The sequence below is a fragment of the Nothoprocta perdicaria genome, unplaced genomic scaffold (genome assembly GCF_003342845.1).
Source record: "Nothoprocta perdicaria isolate Ctin4 unplaced genomic scaffold, notPer1 scaffold_4, whole genome shotgun sequence".
NCBI lineage: Eukaryota > Metazoa > Chordata > Aves > Tinamiformes > Tinamidae > Nothoprocta > Nothoprocta perdicaria.
The window spans coordinates 8,970,110-8,983,356 of record NW_020455643.1 but is presented as its reverse complement, the minus strand read 5'-3'; the positions used below and the strand labels follow the sequence as shown (position 1 = coordinate 8,983,356).

At 60.3% G+C, this 13,247-nt stretch overlaps 1 protein-coding gene across 1 annotated transcript in view; it reads left to right on the top strand.

Moving 5' to 3' along the window:
• Window positions 1–6,829, top strand: part of PTMA (prothymosin alpha) — a 25,535-nt gene extending 18,706 nt beyond the window's left edge. Inside the window, exons 2-5 of the mRNA XM_026045249.1 lie at window positions 1,966–2,065; window positions 2,769–2,862; window positions 5,317–5,390; window positions 5,983–6,829. Of these exons, the coding sequence (XP_025901034.1) occupies window positions 1,966–2,065; window positions 2,769–2,862; window positions 5,317–5,390; window positions 5,983–6,030 (316 nt within the window). The 3' untranslated portion in view covers window positions 6,031–6,829. The remainder of the gene's footprint in view (window positions 1–1,965; window positions 2,066–2,768; window positions 2,863–5,316; window positions 5,391–5,982) is intronic.
• Window positions 6,830–13,247: the final 6,418 nt, after the last annotated feature.

Sequence of the window (13,247 nt, the reverse complement as noted above, 5' to 3'; positions counted from 1 at the left end):
GGCCCGGCCCGTGCCCGGGGTGCGGGAGCCGAGCCGCGGTCGCGGGGCTGGCAGCGGGAGCAGCGCGGGGCACGAGGTAGCGCTTCCCGGGCGGCCGGGGGATGACTAAACGGCACTGCTATTTTATGGACAAACAGCCTCGCCACACCTATAATTAGAGGCTCTGTCAAAGTGCTGGAGCTAAAGCAGTCCTGCTACATGGATTCCTCGTTTAGAGGCCGCTGCTTGCGGCCGTCTGTTTGCATTGGACGGGTCCTGGCAAACAGGAGACGCTCTGGTCCTTTTTGCAGCACAGCTGCTAGCACAGGCTGTGTGACCTGGCGTTTTGATTGGAATTAAGCTCAGAGTATCCTCAGTGGGGCAGGAAGGGTCGGGAGCGGAGCTTTGTCCAGACAAAATGCTTCAAAGTGGATTGTTTCTTGACCAGAGTAATTGGTCGTCGTGTTTTGTGCACGGATCGTTCGGAAAACAAGCGCGAGGCTCGGGGAGATGAGGAAACTCCGACTGCCRGGCTTGCTCTGTACAGCTTGTGCTGTGTTCCCTCGTGCAGGAATGTGGGATGCAAGGCACTCGGTGCGACCGGCCTCGAGGGGTTAAATGCTCCCGAGCTGCCTCTGGGGGCCCCGGAGCAGCAGTTGGTGACAACAGAAAACAGTGAGACTGAGCAGCGCGGGAAGGTGCTCGAGATCGGTATGTGAGCAGCAGGAGCCAGAGAGCTTGTGCTTTTGTGGTAGTCCACGCTCACAGAGGACTAGCTTAACTAGACGAGATCGGATCAACAGGTTTAACAACCCCAAGCAAAACCTGCTCGAGAGACAGCCTCCCGTCAGGGCAGCGCGGGCGCTGCGAGTAACGGTGCCCGCGCGTGCGCCTGCCTGCTCCCTGGCACCCGCGCGGGGCTCGAGGCAGCCGAGCGGGCACATCTGCCCCCGCGGGCTGTCGGTGCAGGCCGCTGGAGCCTCTCCCTGCAGCGCAGAGGTGGCCGCGGTGGCCGCTGGAGCCTCTCCCTGCGGCACAGAGGTGGCCACGTGCTCGACGAAGGCGCCCGGCTCGGCGGGAGCGACACCAGCCGCCCGTGCGGGGCATGCGGCCGAGCAGGGAGCTGCCAGAAACTTTCCGACACCTCGTGGTGGCCGTCGCGGCCGCTCCATGGCTCTTCCCACCGGCCCTGGGAAGGGAGGGCCTCCCTGCTTTCCCCTTGGCTGGGGCTGCTTGTGCTGGGGGAACTTGCTGATGGAGGAACAGAAGGGGAGGCGGATGCAAGCGGAGATGCCAGTGTTAAATCCAAGTGTTCTTTATGCGGGAACATAAAGTTGGATCCTCTCAGCCCGTGCGCCGAGTGCTTGGCATGGCGCTTTGACAGCGATCAATAGCACAAACGCAGAAGCTGCTGCTCTCGTTGTGCTCGGCTCGCGGCGGAGGCTTGAGCCCAGCTAGCCGGGCACRGCGCTTGGAGCAGTGTAAAAATAGACGTCTTTCCCCGCCCCATCCTGTTGYGCTCCCAGCCCTGAGCTGCATCCCGGCGTCTCCACTGCTGCAAAGACACAGGATCTAATACTTGCCGTGTGGTTTTCCTCGGGCAGGGCAGCCACTGCAGCCTCTGCTAATGGTTTCCTGGGATTTGTTCCTGCTGCGAGGGCACGGAGCAGCGGGGGATGCCCGTGGCCCTCGGGCGCTGCTGGGTGGGAAGCGGCCGGTGCTGCTGCTGCCGAGCGCGTGAGGGAGCCTCTGTGCGCCGGGGAGCTCCGAGTGAAATGGAGCCGTCTCTCCTTAGGGAGCTGCTCTCTGGCATCGCTCATGGACCGGGATCTGCCCCCGCGCTGGCGTTCCCAGGGAGGAGCCAGGCCGGGGCGATGGAATCGTGGAGCGAAGGAGCCCCCGGTCTCTCTTGGACTGTATTTCACACCCGATCTGCAGCTTCCATAACCCAGAGACGCAAACGGAGCCAAACGCCTGAGCTTGCAGTGACTCTCTGCTTTTCTGCTCCTTCCAGGATCTAAAAGAGAAGAAGGAAGTTGTTGAAGAAACAGAAAATGGCAGAGATGCACCGGCCAACGGCAACGCTGTGAGTACTGCTGGATGTGCAGGGAGAGGCAGCCCTTAGGCAGCACCTTCCTATTCCCCCTCCTTGTTACTCTTCCCGTGAGCTCCTTTCCTGGCCCTGCGTGTGAGGGGACGCTTGCAAGTGGCACTGCCACCACGTTGGAGCCCTCGAGCCTGTGACGTGACGGGCTCGGCAGAAGCTTCCAAGCCTGCAGGCCGCTTCCATGGGTGCAGAAAGGCAGGATTGGCCTTGGATCTCTTGATCCCTTCCAGGAGCCGTGTCACATCACGTGTGCGCTGCTACTGCTTTCCCAGGCATGCGAATTGAAGGGAAGAGTGAGAGAGGGGAAAACAACACTGCTGGATACAGTGTTACAGTCYGCTGAGGAGTGAAACACATTGTATACAAATAAATCCTGTTGGTTTCCCGCTCCTAACCTGGCAGGGGAAATTTGTTCTACAGCAATTTAACGTGTCTCAGGAGTCTTTGCCGTCTGCCTTGTGCTCAGAGCTGTAGCTCCCAGATTCCTGKTGACTTGAGATATTTCCTTCTTGGGCTCTCTAGCGCAGAGGCAGAAGGGAAGTGAAATGCAGACGCGGGGCTTTGGGGACAGTGTTTTGCTTTAGGAGGGGAACGTGGGGACAGCCCCTTGTGCTGAACATCTCTTCCCCCTCCTCCCTTCCCCAGTGCATCCTTTTAAGTGATGTTTTGTCTTGCCAAGGAGAACGAGGAAAACGGAGAGCAGGAGGCTGACAATGAAGTAGACGAAGAGGAGGAGGAAGGTGGCGAGGAAGAGGACGAGGAGGAAGAGGGTGATGGTAACTTTTCCTTGTTTCCCCGCTCCCGTCACGTTGCTGTGAGCCGAGAGCAGCATCTCCCCCTCGCGGCCGCTCCGGGGCGGCTCCTCCGGAGCTTCCTCGCGCCCCTRGTGCTGGAATCGGCCCTTGCCCTGGCCCCAGCGGGTGAAGGACAGGCCCTTCCCTCCCCACCACGCGGCTCTACAAGCGCTTTAGCCTCTCCATGTGCACAGCCGAGCCCTGCGCTTGGCTCCTGCGGTGGTCGCTGTGGGCAGCCGTGTCCCACCGCGCTCCCTCAGCTCCCGAGCACCGGATCCACCCCCATCCCGCCTGCCTGGCCCTTCTCTCTGCATGGAGGCTGTGGGGAAGCAGGAAGAGGAACCTGTAGCTTTTCCCTGGCTCCCCACCTGCAGCAGGCAACGAAGGCTCAAAATGAGCCTGTCCAGAGTGTCTCAAGTCTCCGCTCCCTTTCCCATTTCCTGATCTAACCCAGCCTGGAAGCAGGTTTTGGCAGCCTGACCAGAAACCCAGCAGTGACTTGCCAAATTGCTTCTCTGCCCTCCCCACTGTTGTTTTTTTCCCCCAAGATCTGCTTGGATGAGTAACATTGTTTATTTTTATCGTGCATTAAGCCTGGGAGAAAACCATTATTGTTAGGCTTGAGTGAACTTGGGGCCCTCGATTAGCTGTTACTGGGTTAATCCCCTGTGAATTTTGGGTTAAGTGCTGACCTACTAACCTGTTGAGTAGTTTTGGGAGACAGGGTAGGGCAGACAGGGATGCAAACGTAAGGAGCTCTAGACCAGCACCTTTTCCACCAGAGAATGAAAGGAATGTGAGCAGGGAAGCCGGGCTGCTCCGCTCTTTCCTTAGCAGCTGGCCATCCTCGGTGCCCTTCGGATGGGAACTGGTTCACTAGAAAGCCTGGGAATYGTGGCCCTGTTTGTCCTCTGGATTTTGATCCCTGAGGACAGGGAGCGCTGCTGCCGTGTGCTGCCCTGAACCTGCCTGTCTTCCGCCCTCTCCCGGGAGGAAGAATTTTCCTCTCYGTGCCCCGTGGCGCAGGGGCTGCCCGTGTGTCTGTGTGTGGGGAGGAGTTGCTTGGATACTGCCGTGCGGGCGCAGGGAGCCGTGTCCCACAGTGCCAGCCCTGCTCCTGGGCGGCCCTCGCGCCTTCAGCTTCCCAGGATCTGCCCCGGCTCCYGCCCGGCCGTGCCGGGTGATCCGTGCCTGAAGCTGGACGCTGCAGGACAGAGATGCAAAGACAGCGAGCGCAGCTCGTGTCGGCTTTCTGCAGCGCTCGGAATGAGCTCCTCCTCCGTGTTTGACAGGAGAGGGGAACTCGGGATATATTTTTCTCACCCTTCTCCCCATCCCATCTCATTACTTGCTTTGCCTAAAGCAGCTCAAAGAACTAAAAATGCCCCCAAGCAGCTTGGTGTTGTCACCTGACGCGCGGGGCGGCCCCGGGCGCCGCTGGCCGCAGGGAGCTAATCCTGCCGGCGCAGCACGCGGGCCGCGTCGCGCCCGGGATGCGCTGCCCAAGGGAAGGCAAGGGAGGATGGGCTGACCTTAATCCCCCCTCCCGGCTGCCTGTACGTGTGGCTCGGGGTGGTTTAAAGCCAGCTTTACTGGCCTTAACGCTGTAAGTTCTAGCAGAGGCCCCTGTTACGCAAGGGGCTTCGCAGCTGAGCGGTGGTTCCTGCGGGGCTCTGGTCTTGCCTCTGGCCCTCCCCAAAACTGGCCACATGTGAAACACTCAGTCGTTCTGATCCACTGGCCTATTTGAGCTCAAAGTGGGTCAAAGCCCAGAGCTCGCCGCTCATCCTCCCCTCTCTTGCGGTGAGATAAGTTGGTAGCGTTTGTTTGCTGTTCTGATAATTAGAAAGTGTTCTGACTCAGAACTAATGCGTTCTGGCTCTCTTAACTCATTAAAGATGGACTAATAGCTGCGAAGGGAAGCAGAAGTAATCTGGAGCAGTTAGGCGGAGCAGCTACTAGAAAGAGTTTCTCTTTTCTGCGTCTCTTGCTTTCTCGCAATGTGATTTCAGTGCCCCGTGAAGGAGCAGGCCCTGCAGTGTGCTGTGTCTGCAGCCTGCATGCACGAACRTGCCGTGAGCCGGGCTTGGCGGAGTTAAATCCCCCCTTTCCACACCAAAGGGAGGCCCCTTTGACTATCCCTCCTCTGACTGTGGATCGGGTCAGCCAGGCAGATGCCCTGAAACCTCTGGTTTCTCCAGCACTGGCTGCCCTGCTAAGAAACTGTTGGAAAGGGACCTGGATGCTGCCCTGGGCTCTCAGTGGGAGGAGAGGTGCCCAGTGCCAAAACCTTGTAGCGCTGAGAGAAGCTGCTGTTAGAGGGGGCCCTTCTCTGTCGGCTCCACTTTGCGGCCCTCACCTGCTCCTGGAGTCTCTGCGACTTAATTTGCTGCTGCCCCAGAGGCCTCATGTTCTTCCTTTACCGGTCCCCTGCAGGTGAGGAAGAGGACGGCGATGAAGATGACGAAGCCGAGGGAGCCACGGGCAAACGGGCAGCTGAGGATGACGAGGTGGGCAGCCCGCGAGGCCCTTGGAGCGGCCGGGTCCCGGGGGGGCTGTGGGTGCCCGGCCGGGCTCAGGGACCCGAGCGCCCTTGCCGTGCGCTGCCACCTGCGAGCCCGGCCCGCGGGACACGGCCCAGTTCCATTTATACCTGGCCTGGTTAGCGGGGAGCCACTCGGGGCGTGCGGGAGCTGCCGGGCCCAGCGTGTGGAGCAGGACCTGGGCAGGGCGCCCGGCTGCCCCGAGCCGCCCGGGAGGCTCCTACGCTCCTTGTCCCCAGGGCACTGAGGGGGCCCCGGCTTCTCTGCCGGCCCCAGTTTTGCCAGGCAGCTCTCTGGCATCTCGGTGCCTCCCGAGCCGACTTGCTGGGTGTTGGGGAGGAGCTGGAGACGCTGCAGGTCCGTATCAGGATGTGGGACCCCAGGCAGGAACCACCCGCCCCACAGCTTGCGGGTGCTGGTGCCTCCTCCTGGAGACGCAATTCCCAGCCCCCTGGGCGAGGGAGGTGGCGGGAGCAGAGCCCCGTCCATCCCGCCCACTCCCCAGCCCCGCACAGCAGCCGCTCCCGGCCTCCCCCTAACGCCTCTGCTCTCCCCCTAGGACGACGACGTCGATCCCAAGAAGCAGAAAACCGACGAAGATGACTAGGCAGCAAATTATTATTATTTTTTTTTAAATAAGGAGGAAAACAACAAAAAAGGCCAGCGCATCCTCTTCGCCCCTGGGACCCTCCCCTCCCCACCCACCACACAGACACGCAGACACGCGCCCCTTCCTCCCCCTCTGCCGTGGTCATCCTCACCAAGTAGAGTGAAGCCTCGACCCCTGCCCCCGGCGCGGCGCTGCCATCGACCGAACACACGAAACGATTCGCCCGTTAGCGGGGAGAGAAACCCCCCCTTCCCCACAGACCCCTCCCCACCCAAGCACCAAAACTTCAAGGCCCTGCTTTCTTTCTTAAAAGTACTTTAAAGGAGAATTTGTTTGTATTTTTTATTTACATTTTATATTTTTGTACATATTGTTAGGAGGTCCGCCATTTTTAAGTGATCTCGGATTGACCAAAAGGGGGGCTTTGAAGTGTATATCTCTCTTGTTACCTATTTCTGACTTTACTTGTGGTGTGACCAGGCCCAAACCATTATCTCAAAGGAGAATAAAAAAACCTTGTAAAAAAAAAAAAAGACAAAAATGCAAAAAAAAAAAAAAAAATTACAATCTTATTCTGAGCATTCCAGTAACTTTTTTTGTGTATGTACTTTAGCTGTACCATAGATTGTGGTTTGTATGAGGTGGCAAGGCCAAAGATAAAAAGTTTTTTCTTTTTTTTTCCTTTTTTTTTTTCTGTCTATGAAGTTGCTGTTTATTTTTATTTTTTCTTTTTTTTGGCCTGTTTGATGTATGTGTGAAACAATGTTGTCCAACAATAAACCGGAATTTTATTTTGCTGAGTTGTCCTAACAACGCTGCCTCCCAACTGCTGCTTTTTGTTTTCGTTTTCATTTGTTTTCCTTTTTGTTTCTTTCTCCCCCGTCTTTCTTTCCTCCCTTGCTTTGGGTTTGGATGGAGAGAGTGTGAGAGGGGCAGCAGGGGGGAGCGTGGGGCTGTTCCCCATAGCACAGGCTGGAGCTGCTGGCTGCAGGGAGGGCAGCCTGGCCTCGGCTGTCCCAAACTCGCCTGCTGYCTCCTGTGGCTCTCTAGGAACAGGTTGGTGACACTGCTGTGTGGCCTGGGTGCATGAGCACCCCTGGGTGCCCCAGGTGCTTGGGCGTTTCTGAAGTTAACGCTGGAGGTTGTAGGAGGGAGAACTTCCCCCGGCTCCGAGTGGGGCTGTTGAAGAGGGGAGCGCACACAAGGCAGCAGGGGGGCTCTTGAGGGCACTGCACTAAGAACTAGGGCTGGTTCGTGCTAGAGCAAAACCCAACCTAAATGCTGTAACCCAACCTATACCCAACCTAAAACAGGGTAGCTTGGTCTAGACCTCTGCTGCTTTGCTCCTCGCCTTCCTCCTCCAACTAATTTCTCCTCCCTCCTCTAGGGTGCCGGAGCCGTGAATAGCTCGGCCTGCGCTGCCRGGGCTTGGCAGGGCCCGGCCTCGCGTGGGCTCCGCGGCCGCAGCGGCGCTCGAGCCGTTCCCCTTTCCCGCCGCCCTGCGCTCCGACCACCCCTGCCAGATGCTCTCGTTTCCCGCGCTCGCACTTCAGTCCTGGCTGCTTGTGGCAGATACTGGGCATGGCTTTTGTTAGGAAAACAAGAAGAAACTGCGGTTTAACGCACTCGCTGCTGCAAGGGCTCAAGGCTCCTCATCCCYGGCCCAGCCTGCTCCCTTACTCTGCATTCGTACCAGTGTCAAACCAGCTCTGGGCCCTGGTCCTTAATGGTGGGGCGAGCTGATAGCTTATCAGCCATGAGCCCCCTGCTCCTRGGCCTCCAGCAGCCGTGCTTGGCATGGGGCTACAGCCCAGCAGCAGGTCTGATCGGCGGCTGCCGTGACATTCCCGAAAGGATGCGACAGCAGGACTATGGCCCAGAGCTCCRCCAAGCACCACTGTCCTGCCACGCGTTGTCCCTGGGCAGCAGAGGCTCCGGCGCCACAGCACAAACGTGGGAGGGAGCGGGACACGTGTGGCGCCACCAGGCGCTTCCCGGCTCCGCGGCCCACACGAGTCCCCGAGGCCGGGAATGTGGCCCGGGAGGCGCACACGCAGCCGGGCCCGGGGGACACCAACCCTGGGACTGGGGGACAACAACCCCGGGCCCGTGTGGGGCTGCTCGGCTGTGCCCAGGCAACCGTCTCCACACGGCGGCCCCTTGGCTCTCACTGGGCTCCGCTCGCAGCTGCGCCCAGGCCCGCGGCCTCCTGCACCCCGGGGTTTAGCTCCTCGAGGCCGTCCCGCGGCCCTGCAGGACGGTGGAGTCCCCCAGTGCGTCGTTAAAGCTGCTGCTCGCTAATTAGCGGGGTGAGCGGCTCGTCAATGGCTTTGCGCAGCGCGGAGCGGGTGAGGGCAGGCCCTGCGTGTCAGCGCGGCCGCGCAGGYGGCACGGCGCTCCCGGCGTCACCCTCATGCAGGGCAGGCAGCTCTGGGGAGAGGTGGCCTCCTTGCCCCTCGCGCTGCGGAGCGAGAGCCCGTCCCAGGAAACCCGGAGGTGCCGCTAGGAGCCGGGGCTGGAGCAGGATCCATCTTGGCCTGCGAGGGGACGGCGCCGGGCGGAATCCACAGGCTCCTCCTGCCCCCTCTCTCCCCGCATTGACAACTTGGGAGCAAAGGAAGCTCCGCACGGAGGCTGGCTTGGGATGAACCCCCTGCCCACCCCGCAGCGCCCACCCTGCTCCCCGGGGCGCTGCCAGCGCCTCAGTGAGAGCCCGGGCTGCCGCGGGTGCTGAGCCCGGGCACAGCTCAGTGCATGCCACACGCTGCGACCCCAGCACTGCCAGCCCCGGCCAATCATCGCACAGCAGCACAGCCTCCTGGCCAATCCTGCGCTGCCACCTGGCCTGCCCCTGCTAAGGCCTCCTTGTTCCCGCCTGCTGCTGTCCACCAATCACAATCGAGCACTGCCTGGCCCTAGCCAATCTGAAGGCACCACCTGGCTCCCCAACCAACCAACCAGGTGCTGCCATGTGTCTTTGCTGCCAGCCAATCCCACGTTAGCCTTTGTTGCAGCAGCCCTCCAATCCCAGGCTGAGCGAGGCCAGTCCCAGCCAATCCAGCTCCACCATCTGTCAGCAGCCCTGGCCAATCAGGGGCAGCCACACCCAGAGAGGGGGTATAAAAGCCAGGCAGGGCTAGGGGAGCCCAGGCTGTGATYTGAGGTGGTGTGGGGTGGGTATGTGTGTGCCCAGCCCATCAGCCTGGGCTTGGTGTCCTGCAGAGGGGCTCTTGGCTGCTCACCTCAGCTGATGTCTTACAGACCAGCTGGGTGCTGCGCTGCAGGCAGCGAGGTCGGAGTGTGCTCCTGTCTCCCCTGTGGATATACAGAGCTTCCGTCTCCTCTACACCTGGGTTGGAGGTCCATGAAGGAGCTTGAAGCCTTCAGTAAATGGAGCCTATTCATGGGTGCAGCAACTTGCTTAAGTTGCTTTATCTTTCCTGTGGTACCTGGTGGCTGTTGAGGTGTCTGCATGAATAACTGCCCTCCAGGAGAGCTCCTGTGATTGAGGCCATGGAGGATCTGCACATGCAGATGGTGGCTCTTTGCATCAGCTGGTGCCCTGAAGGTGCAAAGTGTGTTCTGTGTAAATGTGAAGTGCAGATGGGATCTGYGATGAAATGCTTGGCTGTTATCTAGGGCTGAGGCCTGTCAATTGGAGGAGATCTCCGTCACCTGGAGAAAGCCTAAAAGAACTGTGCCAGCAGAAGAGCCTGCTGAGGATGTGTCACAAGTGACTTCAAGTGTGAGCCAGCCTTGTGCCTGGAATTGCCTGCTAGCACGTGGGGAGCCTGATGTTCAGAAGAAACGTGACTACAGAAGCTCATGACCAGAGCCTGATGCTCAGAAGAAACGTGACCTCGGCAGGGTGCTGCTGCAGGATTATGAAGCTGCTTGCTGGGAACTGGTGATGAGGGTTCTGCAGCTGGAGGGTTGCTCTGGCACTGGAGATGAGGAGCACCTGGGCTCGTGCTTCCAGGGAAGGGTGTGACAGGCTTCTTGCCCTGCTCTTCAGAGAGCATTGGGTTCAGCTGCAACCCGCAGAGCAGAGTGTTACTCATGCTGACTCTGCCCTTGCCTTGTCCTGACTGGTACCGTGTCCAACTGATTTTGGGCTTCTGATGAAACTTCTTGCAGGTGTTAAGAGCTGCTGGAGCTGTTCTGGGGTGGACTCTGGCTGATGACTCCTGAAGACTGCCCAGCTAGCTCCCAATCTTGGGTCAGGAGGGCTGCTGGGGATGCCCTGTGAGATTACAGGGAGTGTTGTCTGCTGATGGACACTTCTCTTGGCTTGCTTGTGACAAGAGGGTTGTGATCATCTCTCTCTCTTGCTCTTTGTGTGACCCAGTGGAGCCCGTCCCAAGTGCTCTCTACCTTGACCTCAGCGGGAGCGTCACAGTTGTCCTATATGTGGCTGAACAAGGGAGTGACCTGAGAATGGCATCCATGTGGTCCACCCAAGGTGAAATCCTGATGAGCTCTTGATATCACTCTTGATATCATTCATTAGCAGCRTAACCAGCTGGAGCACCTGGCTTGCCTCTCCTTCCTGAGCCTGCGTACATGGGATGGAGCCCACAGCCTGTGGGCAGCTGGASTGGGCTTGGGCGAGTTGGATTAGCACAAATCCTGACTCCCTGTCTGTAGTAAGTGAGGCTCAAGCTGATAAAACACGTCCCGTCCTGCACCATCTGTGGTTTTCACTTAGCCTCAGTGAAACGTTGCTAAACCGTCTTGTTGTGTCTCGACAACTGCCATGCGGTTTGGAGGACCTTGAGGGGCTGGTGGAGAACCTGCCCMGCAGACTTCACCTTCAGACTAGATATGGGCTGGTGCTGCTGGGATGAACGGGGCCTACATAGAGTCTGACAAGTGAAACAGCCTTCCAGTCACCACTCTTCAAACTCGTAAAAGCAGAAACACTTCTGGGATGTTGCTGTTGGCAGGAGAAAGACGGGGAGAGAAAGGGGCTCCAGCCAGCTCAGCGGGTGAGGTGGCCCTGGGGAGCAGACGTGCAAGTGGGCTGAGGAACCCTGGAGGCTTTGGCTTATCCTAGCTCCRTGCCCTGGAGCTGAGGAGCACCTAGTTAGTGGGTGACACTTGTGTGCTTGCCTGTGAGCTGTCTGGAGCAGGCAGGAAAGTCCAGCTGAGCCCAGGTGGGAGATGGGGTTTCCAACTCCTGGCTGGTGCCTTGGGGCCTGTCCTGTCTCTCCAAAGGCTGAGTGAGCTCTGCCCAGGCAGGGGTGGCTCTGGTYGCAGCCCTTGGCTTGGGCTGTTCCTTGCCAAGACGAGGTCTTTGTGGTCCGAAAAGCAGCTAGATGCCATGTCCCGCTGCTAGCTCTCCGTGGGGTCTCCCTCTCCATCCTTTGTCCCTCTCAGGTGCCAGCGCTGGAGCGTGCCGCCTGCTTGGCTCTTGGGTGATGTCCTGCCCCGTGCAGGTGGCTGCTGTCCTCACGGTGCTCAACTGAGCTTCCCTCTTCCCAGGGCAGAGAGACAGGAGGGCTGCAGGGTAGGCCCAGCTTTGCTAGACCCTAAGGAGGGCTGTGGTTCCTGCTGCTCAGGCTGGAGAGCCCCGCGGTGCCAGCAGGGGCTCTGGGGGGCTTCTGCGGGTGGGTGGATGGTGGGGAGGCTCTGAGGCTGCTCTGCAGGGCCCCAGAGTCTCACTGTGTGGGACACAGGAAGGGGCTTGTAGAGAAGCAGTGAGTGCTGGTGCTTCAGGGCACAYGGGGCTCTGGAAAGCTGCTTGTGGTGCCTCCTGGAGAAACGTGGGAGGCTGGTGAGAGTGGGTCTGTCTGCTGCCTTGGCTGCTCGAGCACTGAGCCCGTGCTGGGTGGGAGCCCTGGCTGCAGAGACAAGAAGGTCCTGTGAATGGTGTGGAAACGGGAGACTGGGGAGGGAAGAGACCCCTTTCGGTGCTGCAGCTGGGGGACGTGAAAGCTCAACCATATCAGCCCCTAGAGAATCTGCAGGAACAGTGACCTCCAGGCTGCAGGTCCACACGGATGGGTCTCTGTGCTCCCTTCCCGGCTCRTGGAGAAAGTGAGCTCTGTGCCCCCAAACACCCTGGGCAGTTCTGCCTGCCCCTGCATCCCGGCCAGCCMTGGGGGCCGGTCCCCTCTCTGGGGAGCAGCTGGTGGCCCCTCCCCTCCTGGGCAGGCTGGGGACCTGCCTCTTGTGCAGAAGGGCTCTCCTCATGGTGGCTCTTGGCCGTCCCCAGCCGCTGTGGCGCCTGCAGGAGCGTCCTGCGCCTCTTGCTGTCTTGCAGCACCATCTAGCGCTGCGGGCCGGGGAGCCGCGCGCGGGGCCGGCTGCCGTGCGGGAGCTCAGCTCCTGCGGCCCGGCTTGAGCCCCAGTGCCCGGGGTCCCTGCGCCTGGCTCTGCTTCCCACCTCTTGGAAACCGGCTAACCCGGCCAGTCAGGAAAAGCGGAGCAGTTTCCAGGAGGAAAGCGGTTTCCAGGAGGAAAGCCTTTCACCTCAGGGGGCAAGCAGGGCACACCCCTGGGGACACCCCGGGTCCAAGTGGCCTTGTGCCTGTCCTGGCAGCACCATGAGCACCAATTTCCACCCTGCCACATCCCTGCAGGACTGCTGCCACCCCGAGGGCCGGAGAACCAGGCTGCAGCCAAGGGAGCAGGAGCAGGGCCGGTGCTGGCGCTGCAGCCCGGCCTCCCGCCCGCTGCCCAGCCGTGCGGYGCCGCAAGAGTAGCGAGCGAGCGCCCCGGGCTGTTTGCTCGCCTTTTGTTCCCGGGAGCCTTCACTGCTCGGGCAATTAGCTGCGTTAGGGAGGCTCTGCTGCACTTACTGGGCAGGGCAGGGCGGGCAGCTCGCCAGGCACCCGGCCYGTGTTCCCGGTGAGGCGTCTGCCACGGCCACGATGGAGGGAGAGTCGCCCCTGGTTGGTGCCCRGGGAAGGAGCCGGCTCCTTTGCCCGGCCGCGGGGCACAGATGGGACGGGTGGATGGACCCAAACGCAGAGCCCCTGACTGCAAGCAGGGAGAGACCCGGGGCAGGTGTTGCCAGTGCCTGTGAGTCGATGGGTGCTGCCCGGGGCTGGGGCCTCTCCGGGAGCTGCCGGTTTTGGCGGCACCGAGGTGCGTGTCCTGGGCTGGGGCCTCCTCCCTGCTGCTGTCCCGTGGGTCACGCTCGGGCCGTGTCCCCCTCCCGCCGGGCCGCCCGCGCGGGCCCCGGAGCCCGGCCCGGCTGCGGCGCTGCC